This window comes from Tripterygium wilfordii, chromosome 10 (assembly GCF_013401445.1).
Source record: "Tripterygium wilfordii isolate XIE 37 chromosome 10, ASM1340144v1, whole genome shotgun sequence".
Lineage (NCBI taxonomy): Eukaryota > Viridiplantae > Streptophyta > Magnoliopsida > Celastrales > Celastraceae > Tripterygium > Tripterygium wilfordii.
This window is the reverse complement of record NC_052241.1, coordinates 9,414,585-9,438,014: the sequence shown is the minus strand read 5'-3', so window position 1 is coordinate 9,438,014 and position 23,430 is coordinate 9,414,585. Positions and strand designations below refer to the sequence as shown.

The 23,430-nt window shown below is 35.3% G+C and overlaps 4 protein-coding genes across 6 annotated transcripts; 1 reads left to right on the top strand and 3 right to left on the bottom strand.

Annotated features, from left to right (window-relative positions):
* Positions 1-178: 178 nt before the first annotated feature.
* LOC120007636 (60S ribosomal protein L7-1-like) lies at positions 179-3,283 on the bottom strand. 3 transcript variants are annotated; one of them, XM_038858001.1, is made up of 7 exons: positions 3,128-3,280; positions 2,735-2,764; positions 2,432-2,626; positions 1,634-1,731; positions 1,413-1,550; positions 680-782; positions 283-570 (listed from the first exon to the last, which is right to left on the bottom strand). In XM_038858001.1, the coding sequence occupies exons 3-7, from the start codon at positions 2,615-2,617 to the stop codon at positions 355-357; spliced, it is 741 nt and encodes a 246-aa protein (XP_038713929.1). In that variant the 5' UTR covers positions 2,618-2,626; positions 2,735-2,764; positions 3,128-3,280; the 3' UTR covers positions 283-354. The 3 variants fall into 3 exon arrangements, with proteins under 3 accessions (XP_038713926.1, XP_038713929.1, XP_038713927.1); XM_038857998.1 differs by lacking the exon at positions 2,735-2,764 and having other exon boundaries at positions 179-570; positions 3,128-3,283; XM_038857999.1 differs by lacking the exon at positions 2,735-2,764 and having other exon boundaries at positions 2,432-2,631.
* A 7,399-nt stretch (positions 3,284-10,682) lies between these two features.
* Positions 10,683-11,645, top strand: LOC120008025 (zinc finger protein 3-like). Its single transcript, XM_038858532.1, has one exon. The coding sequence runs from the start codon at positions 10,758-10,760 to the stop codon at positions 11,487-11,489; it is 732 nt and encodes a 243-aa protein (XP_038714460.1). The 5' UTR covers positions 10,683-10,757; the 3' UTR covers positions 11,490-11,645.
* A 3,092-nt stretch (positions 11,646-14,737) lies between these two features.
* Positions 14,738-16,545, bottom strand: LOC120007822 (uncharacterized protein At2g39795, mitochondrial-like). The gene is made up of 3 exons (XM_038858281.1): positions 16,246-16,545; positions 15,419-15,756; positions 14,738-15,104 (listed from the first exon to the last, which is right to left on the bottom strand). The coding sequence occupies exons 1-3, from the start codon at positions 16,483-16,485 to the stop codon at positions 14,942-14,944; spliced, it is 741 nt and encodes a 246-aa protein (XP_038714209.1). The 5' UTR covers positions 16,486-16,545; the 3' UTR covers positions 14,738-14,941.
* Positions 16,546-17,184: 639 nt separating this feature from the next.
* LOC120007832 lies at positions 17,185-19,331 on the bottom strand. The gene is made up of 4 exons (XM_038858294.1): positions 19,064-19,331; positions 18,356-18,405; positions 18,204-18,256; positions 17,185-17,739 (listed from the first exon to the last, which is right to left on the bottom strand). The coding sequence occupies exons 1-4, from the start codon at positions 19,300-19,302 to the stop codon at positions 17,389-17,391; spliced, it is 693 nt and encodes a 230-aa protein (XP_038714222.1). The 5' UTR covers positions 19,303-19,331; the 3' UTR covers positions 17,185-17,388.
* Positions 19,332-23,430: the final 4,099 nt, after the last annotated feature.

Below are 23,430 nucleotides of genomic sequence, written 5' to 3'. Positions count from 1 at the left end.
CCCAACATTGCAGGTGGGAGAATTGGCAGGAATCACGGTGGGAGCTAGCTACTGTCATGCTAAATATACTCAAAGCTGGGTATATTTAGCATGACAGACGAACAAAGAAAGACGGAACAAATTTCAGATTTTTCCATAAGCAATGATAAATCATCAGTTGTCGATATGAAAAGTTGAATGCATGAAAAACCACAAATGCTATCTTAACTTATAGGAGACAGATAATCTTAATCCAGGATCTGATTCATTACACAAAACCATATAACCGAAAATTTTTGGGATGCAAAATGCCGGAGCCCGTAGAAGGAAAATGTTGAGCAAAGTCCACCTGAATTTTACCTCACCTGAGTGATGCTAATTCATCTTATTGATCAATTCATTAATTTGATCACCACGATCGCCAGAGTCTCCCCCATCCTTGTAGGCTTGTTTCTTCCCCTGCAATCCATCTATTGGTTTGTTGAGTGCTAAGGGTCCCAGGAACTTGCTGGCCACCTTAAAATGTGGACCAACAGTAGAGATTTGATGTATGATATCTTCTAAGCATATCATGCCATATTTCCCCAATGCCTGCCAGGAAATTTTATGGACAGAAATGTTATGAGAATTTGATGTCTCCGAGTGACAAAGATCCTCAAGTAGGCAAGTACTCTGCAATGTTCAGCAAATTCAAATGTACCTCTTCTATGATGATATTATCTGTCAGGGGAACTTTCTGCTTGTTTATTAATCCATAACCTTTCTTGGAAATCAGCTCTTTTACACTCTTCAGATTAGGACATCTACAGAAAAGTGCAATTTCTCATGAGGACAAAGAATTGATCGACAAAATCAACTAAAATAAAATACTAAAAATATAAAGTTACAATGACTAAACACAGAAAGAAAAATGGAAAATTTAAGTCAAGAGAGACATTAAAATACCCATTGTTCTTTCAACAAAAAGCTAAAGAATTATCACTATGTAGTATTTTAAGAGAGCAGACCTTGTAAACATTTGGTATGATGGTGCCGTTTTAGAATTAAAGATGTAGCCAGACTGATGTAACTTCTGGCAAAGAAATATTTATTTTACGTAGGTAATTTTTGCGCCATTTTAGGTGTGACTCTACCATCTCATACAACTTTCTCATCATTCTCTTGAGCTCAATTCAAACACGTAAGTGGCAGAAAATTCTTTATTGTGTTTGACATATGAGCAAGAGTGTTCGATATGAGGGTGAAAACCAATGAACTACACAGAGAGCACAAATAAAGAAAATGGAGCCTGGAGTGAATAATGAGTACTCCACTCGGGATAATTTAACCATGAATCTATAGTTAGCAAGACACTACATTAGTATGCATCACCTTGTAATCTCTAACTCGTTATATTTTCTGCATAGAACTAGGAATAAGGCATGTTTGCTTACCCATAAGTTACATATGGCTCCACCTTTTGCAGCATTTCCATTAACGCTTCATCTACCTTCATGAAGACACCATCAAATATTCTGTTCAGTCTCAAGCTCCGCAAGATCTTCTTAGTTTTTGGATGCATCTCATTCTTGCTACAAATTGATAGAGATGTCAGAATTACACATACCAATTGTAAGAGTATAGAGGAAAATCATTACCAATAGCTATTTCTTACCCTTGTATACGGATGATAAATAGTAGATTAAATGCTGGCAGTTGCAATGCAGATCTTGGTCTCTTTCCCCTTTGTTTCATCCTGACAAGATCCAATTCCTACAATTGAAATAGCATGTTGATATTAGTTGTTTTGAATGGAAAACAGATTATATTTAAGTAGCAAAAAGTGGGTGCCAAACAGTACATCAACATTGTTGCAAATCAAGCAATAAATCATCCACATTACCTTCACTCCCCAGCACATTTACTCAGAAAAGTAACAGTTGTACATTTTGACATTGGGTGACATAAAGAGACTGTCTTATAAATACTTTCTCTTGTTGTGGATTTATATAAAAAAACTGCAACGATTCAAGTAAAATTCCTCGATTTCTTTTTGAAGAAATGAACACAAAAGTTTAACAAAAGCAGTGCTTCATACTTTCTAAAATTCACAGCTCAGGGTCAAAGCAATAAATTCCTAGATTTCCAATCCCATTTTGCATGGCAATCTTGACAGTGAAATCATGTGTAAACAAACACATGCTCAGAGAAGGTGTCAAACTATAAAATGTGACTGGACTACTATGACGGAATTACCAAGAAGAAAAGAAAAACAAAACAAAACATATTAATCTTTTTCAAGATATGTACTCAAAATAGCCCACATGTTCAAGCACTTGCAATACAAGATTTATTGTCAAAGCATAAAATTATAGCTCCAATGCTCTGATCCAACATAAAACCGCATACATTAGATGTTAATGCATGTATGTCGGCACAGATGCATATCTACATTTACCAGTGATATGATTACCTTGTCTCTGAATTCTTTGATTAGCTGTTCGGGCCTTTTGAACTCGCTTAGCTTCCTTTTCTTGTTTTCATGCTTGCCCAACTCTAACTGCTTTCTCCTCAAAAGTGCCAATGCTTCATTGCCTTTTCTTTTCTTCAATATCACCTCCGGTACATAAGTCAACTGATTTGCCTCCTCTTCTGCCATTATTATTACCTACACTACCAGCGCACCAAACCAAAAATTCTTAAATCCAACCAACAACTATATACTGAAAAATGAAGTTCATGAGAGCAGTCGTGACTGCAGAGAAGATGAAGGTACTAAAAGGAGTCGAATTTTGTTTGTCTTCTTCTGTTGGCATGAAAACCACAATTTTCGATTTTAGTTACTTCTGAACAATCGAGTTAGGTACTGGATTCCAATTATTGACGAGAAAAGCAGGTAAAACGGCATCCCACGAAACAATTTCTAAAACAAAATAAAATTGAAAAAAAAGGACGATCAAAGTTCCTAATTTTTCTCGTATTTTCCTGCGATTTCTCGGTAACGAAAGAAACCCAATATGTACAGAACCGTCAACTCTTACGCTTAAACAAAAAGAAAACCAAACAATATTGAAAGGAAGACAAACAATCATTGCTACAGAGAATAAAACTACTCTCTCCGGCGTAGCATTACAGTTGGGTATCTGAGAAGCAGAAAAGAAGGGCTTACCTTACAAGATATCACAAGAAAACTGAAGAAGATGTAGGCTGCCGATAGTCGTAGAGCGGCGAGTCGGAGGGTTTTGCCTCGACAGAACTAAACCCTAATTTTCTAATTTTTGAGTTGCGAACTGCGACCGTGCAACTGACGAACCGGTATCCACCCAATGAAAATATCAAAATATGTGCGTCGGTGGATCTTTTTAATTTTACGGTTTTACCGGGTTGTAATTGGAGGGTCCGGTTAACTGCTTTTAATTTTACGGTTTTAGGGGTTGTAGGCTTAATTTGTTTTTGAGGGGCAGACAAGGTTGAAAAGTGAAAACTACTCTACTATGGATTTCTGACCATATTTTCCATAGGACCCTCTTATCTCTTCCTTCTCTGAGCTCGGGTTATGGAAAAAGGGGAAGAAGGAACTGAGAAGAAGGTATCAACAACAACAGGGTTTATTACGGTACAGCTTATGATGTTCATATTGATCTATTATGTGCCTCTATATCTAGCATTAGGTAGACCTCATACAATAATTATCTTAGCCCTATCGTATCTTTTGTTTCATTTCTTCTAGAACAATCACAAACACTTTTTTGATTATGGATATACTACAACAAATTCAATGCGTATTCTTAGCATTCAATGTGTATTCCTGAATAGAGAATATGAAATTAAGGCTTAATTCAGGTAAAAATAAAAAAATTTAGAAACACACCATACAAGCTTACCCTTCACACATTCGATGTAAGCCTAAATTAAGACACAGTAATTTTCAATTTGACAATAAAATAAGTTAGATCCAATTCTAACTCGTAGTTACAAGGGTATTGCTCCCAATACGAATCGAACTCATGATCTTTCGATTCCTATAGTTTGACACTACAGAATTCACTACTAAATTATTGTTAAGATAGCAGCAGTAAAGCAGAGCTGCCTTCCATCCAGTGCTGTCTTCCTTCCAGAGCTTCATCAACAGAGACGAAACGTGCCCTAACAATGGGTTCATTCGATTCTTGTAGAGGGAGTTGGGCTTATCCTTATCTATTACTTGGTCTTGTTTAAATGGGCTATAGTTTGTTTAGTTTATCTGGTCCAGCCCGATTGTTGTCACTGTCTCATACTCTTATTTAAGTAAAACTACACCGTATAGTTTTTGAAATAAGTCTGTACCTCCGTGGATGAAGCCTCTGGAAAGGAAGACAGCTCTGCTCCAGCTCCACTGCTGCTATCTTAACAGTTATAACCCAAGTGGTTAAAACGGAGAAGAATTAAGAATGCTAAGCCAGATTAAGAGCCAAATAACTAGCCAGAGATACAGAATCCTGGAACACAATGTGCAATGCAGGACTCATAAATCTAGCGCTGGTCTCCAACCAATTTTAACCATGTCACGGAAGTTTTTGGCTCTTTAGTCTTCCTCCTTTGACTACACATACAAAAACATATATATATAGAAATTTCTTTATGTGAACCAAAAGGGTGAACCAACTTTGTAAACTTCAAATTCAATGGTTGTAATAAAACAAAACAAAAGTGGGGACCATAAATTTCTTGTGGGACCCATCACATCTATGATTGAAAAGTAGTTTCGCAAAGTTGGTTCACACTTTTGATTCAAATAGGAGAATTTCTGATATATGCATTGGGAATTCATGGCTTTCATCATAAATTTAATTAAGATCCAATTAATGTATAAGTTGGAACTAAATATGAATATATGGAGTTTAATGTGGAGAATAATTATGTGTATTCACTTGTTTAAAGTCATGAATAAGTGAATGAAATGTTGCTTCAAAGTGAGTCATTTGGGCATGATCAAGCTTGAGGAAGAATAGAAATCTAACATTGGATAATTAAGTGAAGCAACTCTTATATATATGAGTGAGATTTGAACTAATGGTTTGGGCCCAAGGACACCCAAGCTCTTGTGGAAAGGAAAGAATGCACATTATATATGCAAAAACAACATGCGCGCGGACGCCGCCGTCCAGTTGGTTCGAAATCCAATTTTGTTCCTATCATACAGATAGAGTTGAGAGCTTCCATCATTGTTTTCGTAAGGTGCTCGGAGTGAAGCTTCCATTCCGTGCAAAGCTGATGCCATTATATCTTTAGATGTTGTTGTCCATATTTTCCGATGTAAACTTGTGGGGAGGCAATTAAGTTTTAAGGAGACAAAGACTACTCTAGACTTGTCATTCCACAATCAATTTTTTTCTAGCAATTATTACTACACCATAAACATCCACTACTTACAACAATATATATATATAGAGAGAGAGAGAAAGAGTAGAAAAGATGAGTTGATAAGAAATTGTATGCAACCCTTTTTCGAGTGGGGAAGAGTATGTTAAAGTTGCGATTGACAAGTAATTAAAAAATTCAGTGTGGTTGGGATAGCGATGGAGAAGTAGTCCACGACTTTCTCTTCAAACTACTACTTCCAATACTAACATATATTTAATCAAACAAGAAAAAAGCTAAACACAGACAGAAGAAATCCTCAAAGAGATCTTTGGGGTCCAATTTGATTAGACAAATGCAAGCCAAACCCAAAAAAGGAATCCTCATAATGAAGCTTATCTTCTCTCTTCCTTTCTCCATCAATCCTAATTCCTAAACTGATCAGTTTCATTAGTAACTATTGTCTCATGACTTGAAGCTTATCCTACTTTCGGTATATATATATATGTGTGTGTGTGTTTTTATATAGGACACCACTATGAAAGTGTGAATCATATTGGGAGGTCTCCAAATCAACTTACTCCACCCACTTGTCGGCCACTTGTCCCTGCGCACGCATAACGACGCAGAATGCATACCTGTTGCCATGTGTGCTTTCATGGTAGGACAATTGTGTCATATTCGCTTAGCAACTTGATTATTATTGTAAGATATTACACGTTTTCTTTAAGTTCAAACTTAATCCATCACAGGATATTGCGTTACAGGGAACTCACGGCTTTACACAAATCTTACTAAGTAAATGGAACATATGGATGTAGTGGCCAAAAATTATCTTAGCCTATTTTGTCGTTCCATGACCTTACCACGCACAGGATACTAGACGGTCAACATCTAGTCAAACCCAAGACAAGTCAACCTTATGGTGTTGAACGCTCTTTGTCGAGCCATCAAAGGGGGATGCAAACCAAAAGGGTCCAACACATGTGGGCGGCCCACCAAACAAACATCCCAGAAGAGATATCTGATGCCGCCGACGGGCAACAGGCTTGCCTGAGTCAGGTATGCATCCCACGTCATATTCATACATACATTCGTACATACATATGTCTCACATCATATTGGTCATGCACACAAACCACTATCTCCTATCCTGACTTGGCCGCCCTAAGGTAACGGTCGTCTGAGATCATTGTCGAACCTGACCCCGACAAATCGAATAGCCTAGCATGCCTTATCAAACAGTCTGCAACCACCTCCTGACATCAAGCCGCCTGATCACTGTATAACCTTGACCTCAGCCAACCGAAATAGGCCACGTGTCCTGATATTCAACACCACCTTCCCATACCTGCCTGCAAATTGTACTACAGTACCCTGTATGTCAGTCTTGGTCGACAAGTTACCCCACTATAAAAAGCCCTCTCCTCCTCGGGAGCAGTGGGAGGTGATCTTGGAAACTTAGACCCACAGCTCTCTTACTTTCTTCAACCTTCAGCTCATTCACAGCTCTCTTGCATCTTGCATCCACCATTTCCATACTAGCATTCGCACTTTACGATTCTTATATCTTTGCTTTGACCAACCTGATTCCGATTGACTGACTTGAGCGTCGGAGGTTCTTTGGCGGGTATCCCACTGGTGCTCAAGTTCTTTGATCTCAACCTTGCTTTGTTTCTCAGGATCCCGCTGTAGAAAGCCTCCTTATAAATTACGTTGACTATTCAACGATTGTAGATTCTGGTATCTACAATAACATATCAATGTTATTTTCGGATGAGATTTTACTTCCAAACTTTCATACTTTTACCCTAAATGAATGATCATATCTTGTGCTTTTATGGTATACAGGCTTTCTAAAAGAGTTCGTTAGATAAAAGTTGGCATATAATAGGTTATACAAAAGTGAAGCGATAGGGATCCCATTATCTCAATGATTAACACGTCACTCTCTAATTCAATCATCAGGTTTTGTGGATCCCTATAAGTACATTAATTAAGGAACAAGATGAATTACTGAGATAGTTGAGATCCCTAACATTTTTATAGTAGGTTAGTTTCTATTAAATTTCCATAACAAAACAACTAAATTTCCAATACCAACTGATAATCATATTTATATCCATATATTCATAAATGCCAATAATTTCATGTATTACAAAACTTGTATATGATTGGGTAATTTTTTCTGTCTGAATACTTTGGTTATATAATTATAAACTTCAATATATTATTAATTGTTATATTTGGAGATTACATTTAAGTTCTATTCCACAGGTGGCATGTTTTACTTTTTCATTAATTGCTTTGAAGTTATCTTTGTCCCTAAGTAAGATTATTAACAACATATCATATGGGGCACATATACATGTGCAAAACCCCACCTTTGCCCCCTTTTTGATAACAACATATCATATGGGGCACATATAAATTGCAAACCGCCTCTCTTATGATTTCTTCTTTGTAATGATATGATAGGAATAATTTTTTTTAAATAGTCTTGTATATTTGATATATGTTGTCAATTTAAGATAAAATTCGAATATAGAAAAATATGCGAAAATAAAAAAGAGAAAGAAGACACAAAATTTAACATGGTTTGACACAACTTGCATGTCATCGGAAAAAGAACAACGAAGAATTCCACTGATATGAAGAAGATTACAACAGAGATGAGTTTTTGAACTTAATAACTAACTCAAATCCCTTACTCTTGGACTCTCACACTTTCAAACCCCTCTCTGGCCCTAGACGAGATTCTTCTTGTGTTTGCAACTCAATACAACACTCTTTCACGAAACCCTACAAATAAAACTATTTAGAGGAATTGTCCCGTAACTTAAACTGCGATTCTTATTCGGACAGCAGGAGTTCTGTCCGGACATGTCTTGGGCTTCCTCGAGCGTCTCGACCAAGAAAAGAATTCTGCCACTTATTTCAAGCCTACTCTCCAGACTAGGACAAGTTGTGATTGATTAAGGAGTTTGCGAGAGTTGCATTGCAACATATATATATATATCTTTAGTGGCAAATAGTGTCATTCCTTCTCTTTTAGGCCATTAAGAATTAATTTTTTTTCTCATTAGCTTTTGTTCCAAGTTAACGACCTACTTTTTGCTCAAAATAGTAAGCAATGACATATAGATACTTACCAATATTTTGCAAGAAAACAGAACACTATTGAGAAAGTTGGTTCTCTTTTAATTTATTCACAAATCAAGACATTGTTACATCTAACTTCTAACAAACAAATAAATGCTAAAAAAAAAAAACTACAAGCACAAAGGAAAGCAATCTAAAGCCAAACCATAGTACAATGTAATGTCATACAACCATATCCAATATTTATTTTTCTTTAATATTTTGTTATAATGGCCTAATAGTTTATATATCTGGATTTGTAAAGTTTGGTATACAACACTTCGATTATATAAATTACCTATTACCGTTAACAACCTTTCAGCTGATGGTTAAAATATATACTCTATTTGATGGTATCCAAATTCGAGTTCCCCACCTTGCTTACTTACCAAAAAAAATTTACCGAGAATAACGTGACAAGTACTCTAAATATGAGCCTGACATGCAGAATAACCTTACTTCCTTTGCATTTCACCTATGTAAATTCGTTTTTACAAAAGTTACACTTTAGTTTTCACTTTGTCACCAAATCGCGGTAACATCCCATAAAGAAGAGATTCTATACACACACACACACATAGATATATAGATATAGATATAGATATCTTATAGTAAAAGATAGTTCACATCAATCCATCAAATGTCAAAAGCTTGTTTGCTAAGTGAATGTGAAAGACAAAAGTGCATGAAAACTCTCACTTCAATGTTTCATAACCCCCTACTAATAGTACTACTTAGTATTTGACTGTATGTGCAGAGAAATTAAACTCCCAACGCAGGCCCCCTATGTCTTTTCAAATGTGGAATCCTACCAAACATATGTATAGTGTATATACATATGCGACGACAAATTCAATTGTGTCACCTAAATAAGCTAATTATTCTACTTTGTGAACATTTATTTATTTCTCAAGTATGGTGGCTACTGTTGTGCTTGTGGTTGTGGATATACATGCATATTTGGTCCTTTTATTAGTTGGGGAGTGTGTGTTCCTTTGATCCACGACAATAATTAATATTGCTACAATGCATGGAAGGCGTGTTTGAATCCAATGGTTTGAGAAGTGTGTCACATTATATTACATTTTTGTTTTTACATTTTTAAAATTTGTATAACATTTTTTCCATCATTAGAATTGAATTGTAGACTCTAGGGAATTACGAAGCCACCAAATCCGATATATATATATATAATACATATCCTGAGAAATTTCTATGCACGCGGGTCTAATTAATGGCTCGAGTTTATATGTAGAAAGGATAAAATTGTGTTATTCTCGGTTAACAAAAAAGAATATTGATGTTGTACGTACTTGAGTATAATATAGTGGGTGCATGTATACATTTTATTAGGTCGGATCTATTAAATCATAGCAACTTGCCAATTTTTAATTGCATAGAATAATTTAATTATTTGAATCACATTTATAGCCTATCATGAACTTTGTAATGAATTAATTTTAATTAGTTTTCTTAGGACGAGAACATCAATAATTGAAGAGTATTCATTACATTAACTCCAGCCAATTTGGATGTCTATTAATTGCATATAATTCAATAAAATTAAGAAAATAATAACATGCAAATAGAAACTACAAGAACCATAAATAGTTCAGATGACATTTATATGTGTGGTATCTCATAGAGGTCTTGAGTTCGAGTCTCTCCATCCATCTCCTTTGTAAAAAAAAAAACCCTCCTGTACATTGAATTATTAGCCTATAACTATAGGGGACAATGTGGATAACATTATTCTTATGATGGATAAGTTACTTAGGACAAAGTGCATGCTTTGATGAAAATAATTCCTTTATCTACAGTACAATATTTTTCATTCTTTCTTATCTACTACATTGTTTCAAGAAGAAGGCTAGACCCTAAATGACAAGAAATGTAAATTAGGGACAAGAGTTCAAAGGCCAACAACTCCTCAACCAAAGTGGTTAAGGCATATATTCGAATTGGATGGTACCCAAGTTCCAATCCTCTTATTTAAAAAAGAAAAAAAGGACAAGTGCAAAGACCAAAAAGCTAGATTTAACATTCAATGGGGTACATGTAAGAAAAGATGTGGGTACATGTAAGAAAAGATGTACATAGTTTTAGGGTTTTCAATCAATACCCCTTTTTGAGTTTCAATCTCCCATCACCCTTTTTCAAGGAAAAAGTATAACAATGTAGTAAGTAAAAGACTTTGGATTGCAACTGTAGATAAATAAAGCATTTATTAAAATTTACCATATAAATTAACATTTAACCTTAACTTGCTATTAAACCCAAATCTCTTCATCACAAGAAAATTCAACCCCCCTCCATTAATGGAGTACTCTTCAAGAGTAGTAGTATTAGAACCAAGTCTCTCTGAAACTTCAACCATCAAACAATTACAAGAAGAAGATCATCATGAGCTTGTATTGGATCTTAGCCTCTCTAACAAGGATGATGATTCCAATCAAGGGTCTTCTTCAAAGCAAGAAATTGAACTCAATCTCATCAATTCAATCAAGACAACTCCTCCTCCTCCTCCTCCATCAGATGATCAAGCCGAGCCGCGAATCTTCTCTTGCAACTATTGTCAAAGAAAATTCCATTGCTCACAAGCTCTTGGAGGGCACCAAAATGCACACAAGAGAGAGAGAACACTAGCCAAAAGAGGGCAAAGACTTGGTGGTGGTGGTGCATACTCTAGCATGTCTTCTTCTTTGCCTTTCCATGGATCATTCAATAGATCACTTGGTATAAAAGTGCACTCTTTGATCCACAAGCCCTCCAATTCTTTTTCATCAAGTAGTATTGGATTTCAAGGGCAAATAAGTAGTAGTGGATGGTCTAGGCCACCAATTGATCAACAACCAGCAATTGGAAGGCTTACTATGGACAATTTTAGTGTTGGATCATCATCAACAATTAAAGGGGCTCCAAGATTTGGAAACTCTCGGACGTTTTCGCCGGCCGGTGAAGGGATTGGGGGATACCGGTGGGATGGTGTTGGCCATTTGAAGACCAAGAAAGATGATATTCAGAAACTTGACTTGTCCTTGAAGCTCTAGTTCCTTTCCTTGTTTTTTTTTTTTCAAGTTCAATTATTGTCTTCTTTGAATTTTTGGGTTTTGCTTGTTATAGATTTTTTTTTTTAAATCTATTTGATGTTCGAAACCTTGTAAATGCTTTATGAAAGATTTCAATTTTGAGATTTCAGTCCTCTATGAGTTCTTTATAGATTCATTGGTTAGATCCTAAGTCCAATTTACATTATGCTCTTCTCACACTTTTCCAAATTCAAAATATAAACAATAACTAATATAACATGGGTAACATGTGATAAAATATATTTATATATATGTTTAGTAATTTGGTTACAGTACTTGATTTTGTCTGTCCATTTTCATGGTTGTAATCCACCAATACGGATGGTGCAAGTGCCTCTGACCTCAATTTTTCTGTAACTTCATTTGGAGTCAGAAATGTGATCAAGTCCTTGACTTTTTTCCTAAAAAAAGAAAAACTTGATCTATTTGGGATACTTTGATGATTAAATTGATTTTATCTCACACCAATATAGCAATTGTTATGTGGTGGGTGTAATTAACATTTGGATTTTGGATGGTTGTGGGTGTCATTTCATGTTCTTATAAATATATATATAGACACATTATATGGTTGTGATTGTTTTGAGTGACACCATATTTTGACCCACCATCAGTTGTAGAAATAGACCATCTCTATTTGGGGGAGAGAGAATACGTGGGTGTGTCGAATCAAAGGAGACAATTCAAGTAAATTGAACGAGGTTGGTGTGAAAGTAAGGGCACACAATGACCCCCTTCACAGCTATGCTATCACATCATAGTATTTTACATAATTAAAGAGTAAATCTTGATTTGGTTTGATTTCTTACCTAAGATCTCTTAAGTAGGTCCCATATATATTAGCCTCCTAATAATCAACCCTAATGTCTACAATCTTGATCGGTCGAGGGTCACTCGAGTGTCCATCACAAATGTCTAGTCTATGTACGAAATATAAAAGAAAAATTGTATAGACCTCACATTGATAAACTGATTGAACGTCTATAATTAAAATTGTAGTAGTGATTTATACTGCAGAGGCACCATGGGCGAATTTAAGGCTAGCCCAATGCAGCCTTATCTTAAAAAAATGTTATCTTAATGTACTTGTTATTTGTCTTCGTGTGTTGACCAGGAGAGAAGGGTTTTTGTATATGAAGCTTTTGGATATGATTTTTATAGATGCGAAGGAAATAAATGGATATTTGGTTTGCCCATGGATCCCACCATCAAAATCCTCAATTTGGATTAGGAGTGGTGTTTATCACAACAGGTCTCGTTGTAATACAGTTTAAAGTTAACAGAAATTTTAATTTTAATTTTTAAAAATAATAAATATATAGTTTTCATCCTAACAAATCCATCGATATATTTTTTTGTTTGAAACAAAAATCATATCCAATATGAAAAACGCATGACAATTTTTAGACCATCAGTATAAACTCAAAACAATCGATGTCTCAATCATGACGAATTTGATTTTTGTTTCAAACAAATAATATGTTGTTGGGTTCGTTGGACCGAATACCCTTTGCATTAGGCCATCTAATCTTATATCCAAATGAATTATTACTTCTCACTTCTCATGATTGTCATGGTTGCATTTTGAATTCATGAGCCTAGCAAAAATAATTATGTTTCTATTGATTTATATATTTTTCAATTCAATATCTAGAATAATCTTAATGTCGATTTTGTAATCTCAATATCTAGAATAATCTTAATGTGGATTTTGTAACGAAATTCAATGTAATTAGACGACGTAATAACGAAATTCAATGTAATTAGATAACGTAATATTGTTATGGCCGGTTACAGAAGAAATTGTTAGGGATATATAGAATGTTCATTTTAATATTAGACCACCCGAACATCAATTCCTGGCTCCGCCCCATGAGGACACTTAACCCAATCTTGATCACACTAACCATGATTTGCAACACAAAATTTCCTTGAATCACGTTACTTAGTAACATGAAAATATCGTAATCATGATTAGAATGGCTTTTGATAAAGGATATGATAATAATGTGACAAAATTGTCAACACATGAGTCTTGATCCTAAAGACATCTGGGCTTCTGACACGTGTTTAAAATGGGTTGGCTAGAGAATGTTTGTCTAGATCAAATTAAATAATAGGATATGAATCTTCTCAAAGATCTAATGGAGACTCTGTTTGTCATCCTCTCCTGGAAGACAATGATTCAAAGTGTCCACGTCAGTATAATACATCAACTGTATGTATATACTGTTTTGCTTATATTAGAATGTTTGTATTCATACTTACCAAAAAAGAGAGAGAGGATGTTTGTATTCATTTATATTGTTTTGACAGATGCACACGTGCAGACAATGAAGGTTGACAAAACCAGATTGATTTAAGGTTTTTGATCAAGATTTTCATTAAGAAAATTGATTTTAAAACGTGATTATATTAACTTTCTTAAGAAGGTGATTAAGACTAGGAGGTAGGTTTCAAATGTAACAATTTTAAGACCAATTCAATTTGAACAAGGCAGCATCATGTAAACATGACAAGTTTGGTCAGTTTTCTTTCTCGTACTATGCTACTGGGCCCACTTAGAGACCCTGCAAAAACTTTTTGAATAACCGAGGAATCACTCAGCCTAACATATCCTTCGTACCGTTGGATGAGAGTAAACATCGGGCTGCCAAAACAGCCCGCACCATATTGGTGACATGTAAGATTGGACCAAAGCCCCTGTAGGTGAAACTCGGAAGTGGGACAAGCCCACGGAATCAAGACTGCACGAGGAAATAACCTGATTGGTTGGTTCAGACTCCCAACCTCAAAACACAGTATGGTCTAAGCTCGGAGAAATAACCAACTAGGCTATTGCCAGCTAGTTCTTCAAACCCTAAACCAAATTAGCTGCTTCCAACTTAAATGATATGCTTCCCTTTTCATCAACCTCCATAGATTGGTAGGTTGTCATACTTCAAGGTTTCATTTTTGCTTGCACCTGAAAATAAGCCTAGAAACTAAAGACTGTTGAAGATTTCCAAGCAACTTCAACAGCGGATAACTAGTATTCCAAATGCACATTCACTATGACCCTGAAATTGAAATGTTATTGATTTCACATGCATAGCTAAAATTTACATCCGCAGCTCAATTGCTGCTATCAATGCATGAAAATGCCAACATCATGTCAATACATTTCTAATGCAGTGCGGAAGTAAGGATTCAATTGGTTTGTTCACGACTAAGCCAACATAATTTGGAATCCATCAAGAAAATTGACAGAAACCTCAAAATTTATATTGATTCATCTTCCATCTTTTTTGCCAGAGACGGCTACAATCCTATAAATACTAAAACTAAAACTGTAAAACCCTATTAGACATGAAATTACCAAAAACTACTGATAATAATGCAAATCTTGTCCTACATCAATTTCAACACACTATCTATTTATTCTCAATGTAAGATTTGACAGTTCCCATCCATCGAATGTATTCAATTTTACCTTTGTTCTTCATGTATTCATGTAAGAAGGTCGCAAGTTCCTCATTTATACCCCTGGCCTCCAAGAATTCATAGAGTGACTCTTGCAGCTCGTCATCCAACTCCCTGTAAAAGACCAGTTGTGATCACCTTAATTACCATTAAACCATATTATGAAAACTAATACCAATGCTTGTATGCCTAAAAACAAGAAAAGAAAAGGAAAGAATTATATGCCTTTTGGTTTACACCGGGTAGAACACATTCTTAGGTAAAGGATCAAAGAAGTAGTACTTGACTAATCAAGTAAAATCTCTCCTCTCATTCTTTTTTGCCCCTGATTCTCTATCGAAGGAATACTTTAGTTTCTTTTCTTTTTCTTCCATTTTTAATGACCAAATGGGCGGGTGCAGGTAATGAAATTCAACAAATAATTATACCTAAATTCAGGACCATCGTATAGCTGAGCTGACATCTTGCCATTCCTGCGAATAAAAAGTTTTGTGATTTCAATGCTGTTGGGCCAAGCCGAGCACATGATCTCCAAGACTTCACCGACACCTTCCTTGGAAATGTTGACAACCAATGTGATATGAAGTTTCACATCCTCTGGTACCCTTTTGCCGCCATCACCAACAGATTTCTGAATGGGAATGACAGCATCAAACATGGTAGCTTCAACCTTAATCTCTTCATTCTCTCCAAATTTCTTTTTCAACTTCATCCACTGCTCCCCAGGCAGGTCATCAATTGTGAAAGAATTGAACGTGGTGACAGGCTACAACCGAAAATTAGAACAGAAATTGTGAAACTTGGGTCCAGCTTTTCATACATATGCATAAAATGTCGATTCATGCAGGTTACTACTACTAAGTTAACTAAAATGGTAAATGGTAAATTCTCCCCAACTCTCTTCATTAGGGTGAGTGAGAGCATGTGTCAATGCTCTTTGAATCTACACCACTCTCATAAACCAAACCAATTAGTTCCAATAGGCCTCTTACCTGCCCATAATTTCCATTACTCTACAAACAACCAATATGCATATAATGTAACCATCATTGTAAAGGATGATGAAAAATCTAAATCACTATTTCAACCTCAATGTTCAACTTCAAAACTGGTGGGAATAACAAAGGAAATACCTTCTATGTTCCTTTACAATTGCCCTATGAACCAATTATAATCCAATATATAGTACTTTATTGGACATAAATGAACATAACCTCGCGCAAAATTAAGAATACAGAGAAACAGTGGAACTTACTTGCTTTGGAGGGGACTGATCGAACTCATACTGGATTTCTCTACGGAGCATCCTGAGAATGTTTTCGTCGAATGCCGATTTGCGCATTTCGGAAATGTAAAATCTTCTCTGGGTTTGATGGAGAGGGAAAATATTGAGTCTTTGAAATTGGTTTTGCGGTCGAAGTTGGGGAATTGAGGTTTTCGCAGAGGAAGATAGCAGGGTTCCCCTTCTTAACTGTCTGATTAGGCGTGCCGCCATTTCTGGAATGCAGAAGCTCAAAGTTCAGGTGGTAGATGGATTTAGGGTTTTAGAAATTTTCCGGGGAGGAGCTAATTTGACCGTTCGAGCTGGGTTTTTTGTGGGCTGGATATGGAAGCCCAACTAAACAGTTTATAAGAAGTTAAGAAGAACACGGTGTTGACTCAAGTCCAAAGCGAACAATATTGGTTTGTAATGTTTGGGGTGGATTTTCTAACATGGAATTGGAGATAAGACTTGGTCCATTTGGTCATAACCTTTACATGTTCACTTGTTAGATTTAACATAACGCATTACACAAGTGCGGGAGGAGTATTAAGACTTTATCCCACATCGAATTGACATAATCCAACCGAATGACATATATAAATAAACGTGCAATCTCTTTCACACAACTAACACATTTTCTAAACCTAAAAATCAATAACGACATCCCAATAAGAACAAAGTCGTGTGAGCTTTTTGACGCAAAGCGAGCAATATTGATTTGTAATTGCTTCAATTTTGAACTTCTAGCGGCTTAAATCGAAGAATTGATATTTGAGTGATTAAATTCGCTCAACCCCTATCTTTCAATGACTAAACAAATAATTTAACTGAACCAGGAAGAACTGAAATGCTGGAAGGACCAAAGTATTAAACAAGCAAAGAAAAGACTAGATTTCCAGAAACTTTAACGGAGAACTCCAAGGCCTGGCTGACACAGTGCAAAGAGCCTCCCCTATCAGCAGCTTAATGCCCCTTCTTGCAGTCTAAAAAATTGCAAATCAAAGGTTGGACTATGGGGAAGAAAAACTTGCATACATCTGATGAACACAAGCTCTATATGCACAAGAGACTTCTTCATCTCTTATTGGTACCATAAGAAGGACCTTCACTATGGATTTTATCCTTTCAATTCTGCTAGGAGGCATCGGGTTGCGGCGATACTCCACTTACCTTTCCTTGATCAAGGCCTGGAGTAAGTTCTTCGGATTTCACAGAAATGGTTGATTCTGATCTACTCGCTATATTTCCGGATTCAACTCTTTCGGGGTGCTTCTTTTCGCCACCATCTTTCTGGTTTTTGGTTGTGCTGTCGCGCAATTGTTTCTTTGTTTCAACTGCAATTTTCTTTACAACCTCCTCTAATTTATCCAGTCTTACTTTCACCTCCAGAAGCTTTGAATCAGACCTGGCTTCTTCTTCTTTAGCGGCATTTAACTCCATCTCTTTAGCTTTCTCCTCCTCTTTCTTCTTTTTCTTCTCAAGCTCCTGACATCATAAATTTGAGTCACAAGAGATCAACTTAGGAGTTAGGAAGACTGAAAAGTGAAAACCATGGAAATGATAACCCTCCATTGTGTTTCTTGGAGCATATAAGAAGCACAAATACGTAACCAAAAACAGGAGTCGTCCTAACAAATTTGCATTACGACACTTTATGATTGCAATAGTATAAGGTACATTATACAAAGAGCAAGCTCGAAAGCCGAAACAAAAACAAAAAAAAAAAACCTCTAGACATCCATAACAAGATCAATGTTGGTACATAGGCATCGAGGTTAAGCCAACAATCATAAAAGCAATCTAGTCCACATACTTGATATTCCCCGATGAAATCATTGGCTAGCTAATCAACTCCCCATCAAATCCAAAACAAAATCAAATATCAATTCAATCCTAAAAGTAAAGTCAAAAACATAGGGGAAAATAGGTAAAGAAGGAATTTACATTACCGCATCCATTTTCCTCATCTCATGTCGAGCATATTGAGCAACCAAATATACAGCTGTCATAAAAGAAAATTCGTTTAGATAGCTACACCAAACCAATAGAGATTCAGATTGAATAGTGACGTTATTAGACTAGTTAATAAAAATTGAAATACCAAATGAAGGCAGACAGGCGAAGAATAACTGCACCAAATGGAAATCAATCCTGAAACAGTGTAGAGGCATAGAATTAAATCCAATGACCAAAATCAAAATACAAAGAAGTTAAAGGAGAGAACTATCATCAATCAGAAGGCACTTCTCTGGGAAACTTTTTAACTAGCCACGATGCTATCTTGCTATAATAATAGTTATTTTTAATTCTAACTAAAGGAAAAATCAGAGAAATTATAAATGTCAAGGACTACATAATATCAGTATGGACATGACTCATGATTCCAAAGCATCAGCCGCAGGACATAAATATTTCAAGCATATAGGATGGAAGAAGATAGTCACGAACTAATCCTTGATCTTTTATTTCTGAGAATGTAGGTTTAAAAATGACTGGCACACAGTATCAGAAATGCTACAACTGCCCAATTGCCTTCAATCTCTAACACATTTTGAGAGCAAGTAAACATCTGAGAATCTTTCTCCTTTTGTTGTTAAGAGAAAAAAAAAAAAAAAAAAAACCCATGACAATCAGAATAAAAAGCATGCGTATTCACTATGAAGAAGGTGTCACTCAATGACCCACAACAACCACAAAGCAAAGGTGTTCGACAAAAAGCCTGAGAGAACCAGCAGAGACTTATTTCTACACCCATCACTGACTTACAAAATTAAAGTTCAAATTAAGGAACTAATGCAAAATAAATTACCCAAATTTCTTTTTCTTAGGTGGGTCGGTAAAAAGAATCTTGGATGCAGTCATGAAATCGAGATTGTCCAGCTTCTTATACGCTTCACTGTAACCGCTCGCATTAGGGTCAAGCTTATCGCTATTGCTTTTCTTTTCGGTGGTGGTGGGGGTGTTGCAGTATTGCCGGCCCTGAGAAGACTTCAATCGAGTTGATAGTCTGGCAATGAAGTCTCTGGCGCGAAGCATCGTTTCAACCATGATAGATGCGGAGGATCTCTACAATAAGATGGGCGATGAGCGAGTATGATTTTGATCCAACGGTCAAGAACGAACGGCATGGCGTCCAGGATGTAGTGGGCCTAGCGGCATCGTAGTGAAGCCCAAGACTCCGGCAGTTTTAGCCTTCGGGGGCCCAACGTCTGCTCAACTCGGCCCAAAATATGATCTTGTGCAAATTACAATTCTCTTTTTTGTTATTATTAATATTTATAATGAATTGCCAAACATGAATATCTAGAATTAATATTTCCAACATTTATTTTTCTTCATATGATGGTAGGTTTCTCCATAGCATTTATGTAGACGTAATGATTTCATATTTATTATATGTATGCTCAAAAAAGTAGACTTTCTATATATAAAAAAGGGAAAATTAATTATTAGTCCTTCCCTGGAGAGTTTTATTCCAAGAAAGATGCTAAAGTCTTATTCCATAAAGTCTATCTCATTTGAATTAATATTTCAAGAAGGATAAAAAGTTAAAATATATGGTTTATTGTCTAAAATATCCTCATTTTCATCCTCAAACATGATTCATCTCTGACCTCTGTCGAAAGCTTTGTCTCCACTGCAGGAAGTTTCGTCTCCGCCCCTCATGGCTTATTTGAGAGTTCTATGACATTTTTTAGTGATTTTTCATCCTGATTTTTGTTGTATTTGAGCTAGATCTACTAATACTTACCATGGGACTTGTAGATCTTGTTGTTTTCCTTCGATTTGTCATCACATCATTATGTTCGACAGCTTCTGTGGTGATTTTTGTGGTTTTTTTTGTTCTGATTTGGGATTTGCATACTGCAGGTGATTTGTTATCAGTTTCGATTTATTTGATATCTATCATAATGTTATCTGTTTTGCTAAATGTTATATGTCTTAATAAAATGTTAGCTGTTTGAATTTCTGAAACAAATAATATATCAAAATAGATCCGAAACATATATAATATCTGCAGATTCAGATATTATTTCAGAAGAAAAAAAAAGAGTTCGAAAAAGCAATAAAGCCTCAAAGGTGATGTGTTTTGGTCCGGTGAGTTGATTGGTGGTGGTGGTGGTGGCGATGATGGTAGCCGGAGTTGGACGGAATAGCCGGATCAGACTATTTTTCAAACGGTGGTCCATGATTTCACCAAGCTTTTTCGATGACTCAAGTGATCATCGATGATCAGTGATGATTGGACTTTGATTGGGCTGCCTAGAGCTTCATTTTCATGTTTCGTTCTCTAGAAACGATGTCCGAATGACAATCTTCCCCTATAGTGGCGCAATGAAGAAAATGGAGAAAGAAGAAGAAATGATTTTTTAGTAAAGCTTGTAACTTTTGCCTTTTTTTTAAATTTTTTTTGTTGACTTGTCCTTATTGGAACACAACTCTTACAATTTGTACTTATGTGTAAAAAAACCCTATAAAAAAGTAGTAAAAAAAAAAAACTATAGAGATCGACATATCACAAGATAACACAACTCTGTATGGAGAAAGAAAAGTGTATATTGTAGCCCAAAATAGACGGGCCCAACTTTATGTGGGCCCAAAGTCTAATTGAGGCTGATTTGTGTGTATTTACACCACAAGATGGGTCCAAGTTAGGTCAACCAACCTAGCTACCAACTCAGATGATAAGAACTTAGCTAATAATTCTATTCACAAAATTTCAAATATGAAACTTCTTTGGGCCAAAATCAAAGACTTTTTTGATGACCTTTTTAAAATAACTATTTCATTTGCTGTCACATCCATCATCTCATGCCAACAAACAAGATTGTTCCTCAATATTGTTGTTTTTTAGGAATCACCCAATTGACTACAAGGTACATTGCAATTGCCCTTTGTCAAAGTAAAGGATATCTTTGATGATGATCCTTTGCTTTGACAAAGGAGTGGTCGAGTTGACTAAGAATGAATTTTTCATGGTTATGAGTCTTAGTTTTTACGTTGGGTGTGTTTAACGGTATGTTTGTATCTGCCAAACGCAGTGTGATGAGTATGAAACTGAAACTTTAGGAAGTTTCCGACGCACGCGGTTGGCAGTATTTTCAGTGTCAAAACACAATTTATTTTCAATTTTGCTCTCCATCAATTTTATTATTCTATTTGTATTTTAAAAAAATTAATTGATATCGATGAAAAATATTCAATTTTATTATTACCTTTCCACAATATTTTTAGTAATACGTCAAATATTTTATGTCACCGCAACTCACCTCACCTCACCATACACAGTGCAAGAGGTCAAAATAAAACACACCCCGAAACACACCCATTAAATAAGACTTTTTATTGTAGTCTTTCAATAGCAGGAAGAAAAACAATAGAATAGAATTGCGAGTGAAATGTTTATTTTTTAACTATATTCTCGATTCCAACAAATCTATAAACACACCCATTAAATAAGACTTTTTATTGTAGTCTTTCAATAGCAGGAAGAAAAACAATAGAATAGAATTGCGAGTGAAATGTTTATTTTTTAACTATATTCTCGATTCCAACAAATCTATAAAAGCTTAGATTTAAGCCACTCAACTTTTTCATGAATTGCGAATTGTACATTGGGTTTGATGAATGTCTCTATTATTTACATTCATCATTATTGGCCCATGGGCCCATAACCTTTTCTCAAAATCAAAATGATATGTGTTTATAATTGTCCATAATGTGGATGGTATGAGGAGAAGTGTAGGGGATCATTTATGGATATCAAAATTATGGACATGTAGTGTTTCCGTTCCCAAAAAGAGTATTAATATATTGACATTTATTAAGGAAGTAACTTTGTCACCAACTTCTTCTAAGGCCCAGTTTGATAAAGCCTTTTCAAAGTACTAGATATTCTAGCAGAAATGGTGGTAGCAGAAATGCTGGACAATTTTAGTAGCAGATATGCTGCATGAATGCTTGATATTGTTTGGTTGAACTTTTGCTACTAACATTTATGTTGGATAACATTTTGTGACAAATTATGTGTAAGGGTATTATGCATTTTAATTGTAACATATACATATAAATGTAAAAATAAATAATAATTAATTTATAAATTGAATATAATTAATTAATTAATTAGTGCGATATTGATTTGAGGGTATTAGGGGGATAACACTAAAAGAGTGAGGGTAATAATATGGGGAGGAAATGAAAAATGCTACTAAAATTGTCCCCAAGAGGAGCATTCCAAAAGTAGCATAATATTGTTCCAGAATTGTCTCGGATTATGTGTTCGAAAATGACCGTTTGGCATGCACAAAGCATTTATGCTAGATACAAGCATAAATGCTTGCAAAAATGCTTTGTCAAACGGGACCTATGATAAATTACGTACAGGGGTATCATCCATTTTAGTTGTAATAGAAAATATAGTAGTATTTAAACATAAAAATTAATTTATAAAATTAAGATAATGAATTAAAATAAATTAAAGATATTTAATTTATTAAAAATATATATCCATTTTGGACCATTAGATCCAATATACAAATTCTCAAGTACTCAAAAAAGTTTCACATTATTGAAATAAGGGAAAAAAACAGGAATACAATATACAAAGTGAATCAGGTTTTTTTTTTTTTTAAAACAAAGGAGGGGATTCGAACCCTGATCACCAAGGTGATACACATTATCCTTATCACTACAACTAATGGCTCGGGTGTCAAAGTGAATCAGTTAACTAGTTAAGTAATCAACTTCTTCAATAAACTATTTTGTGCTAAAAGCCACCTACGCTATACTAGAACTAGTGTATTCTTTGTGGACCAACTACCACTACTATTAGTTGATTATTAGGTCAAAATAGTGTTGACCCATTCAATAATTGTCTTTGATTACCAATTACACACTAAAGACTGAAAATCTATAGGTTCTAGCTACTTCCTCTTTTTTAATAATTTTCTCTAATTGAGATTAGTGTGATAATCTTAAAAGATGTAAAGGAAATCATTCTCATGTGTGTATGGGTCTCACCATCATTATGTGCACCTAATCTCATTATATTCCCTTTTCAATTAAAAATATCAAAGCCGTGTAGTGTGACAGTGCACACTAATAAAGTAATCAGCGATAATCATAATAATATAATCCACCCACTAATACTATGCACCATAATGATTTGCATAAATA

What these genes read in the sequence shown, in the direction of transcription:
- LOC120007636 (XM_038857998.1), bottom strand. Translation starts at nt 2,617, where the DNA reads ATGGCAGAAGAGGAGGCAAATCAGTTGACTTATGTACCGGAGGTGATA. An exon ending in TTTATCATCCGTATACAAGG is followed by an intron (nt 1,551 to 1,633) that starts GTAAGAAATAGC and finishes ATCAATTTGTAG; the next exon opens with CAAGAATGAGATGCATCCAA. An exon ending in GAGCCATATGTAACTTATGG is followed by an intron (nt 783 to 1,412) that starts GTAAGCAAACAT and finishes ACTTTTCTGTAG; the next exon opens with ATGTCCTAATCTGAAGAGTG.
- LOC120008025 (XM_038858532.1), top strand. Translation starts at nt 10,758, where the DNA reads ATGGAGTACTCTTCAAGAGTAGTAGTATTAGAACCAAGTCTCTCTGAA.
- LOC120007822 (XM_038858281.1), bottom strand. Translation starts at nt 16,485, where the DNA reads ATGGCGGCACGCCTAATCAGACAGTTAAGAAGGGGAACCCTGCTATCT. An exon ending in ATCAGTCCCCTCCAAAGCAA is followed by an intron (nt 15,757 to 16,245) that starts GTAAGTTCCACT and finishes TTTCGGTTGTAG; the next exon opens with CCTGTCACCACGTTCAATTC. An exon ending in TACGATGGTCCTGAATTTAG is followed by an intron (nt 15,105 to 15,418) that starts GTATAATTATTT and finishes GGTCTTTTACAG; the next exon opens with GGAGTTGGATGACGAGCTGC.
- LOC120007832 (XM_038858294.1), bottom strand. Translation starts at nt 19,302, where the DNA reads ATGGTTGAAACGATGCTTCGCGCCAGAGACTTCATTGCCAGACTATCA. An exon ending in CGCCTGTCTGCCTTCATTTG is followed by an intron (nt 18,257 to 18,355) that starts GTATTTCAATTT and finishes CTTTTATGACAG; the next exon opens with CTGTATATTTGGTTGCTCAA. An exon ending in AGATGAGGAAAATGGATGCG is followed by an intron (nt 17,740 to 18,203) that starts GTAATGTAAATT and finishes TTATGATGTCAG; the next exon opens with GAGCTTGAGAAGAAAAAGAA.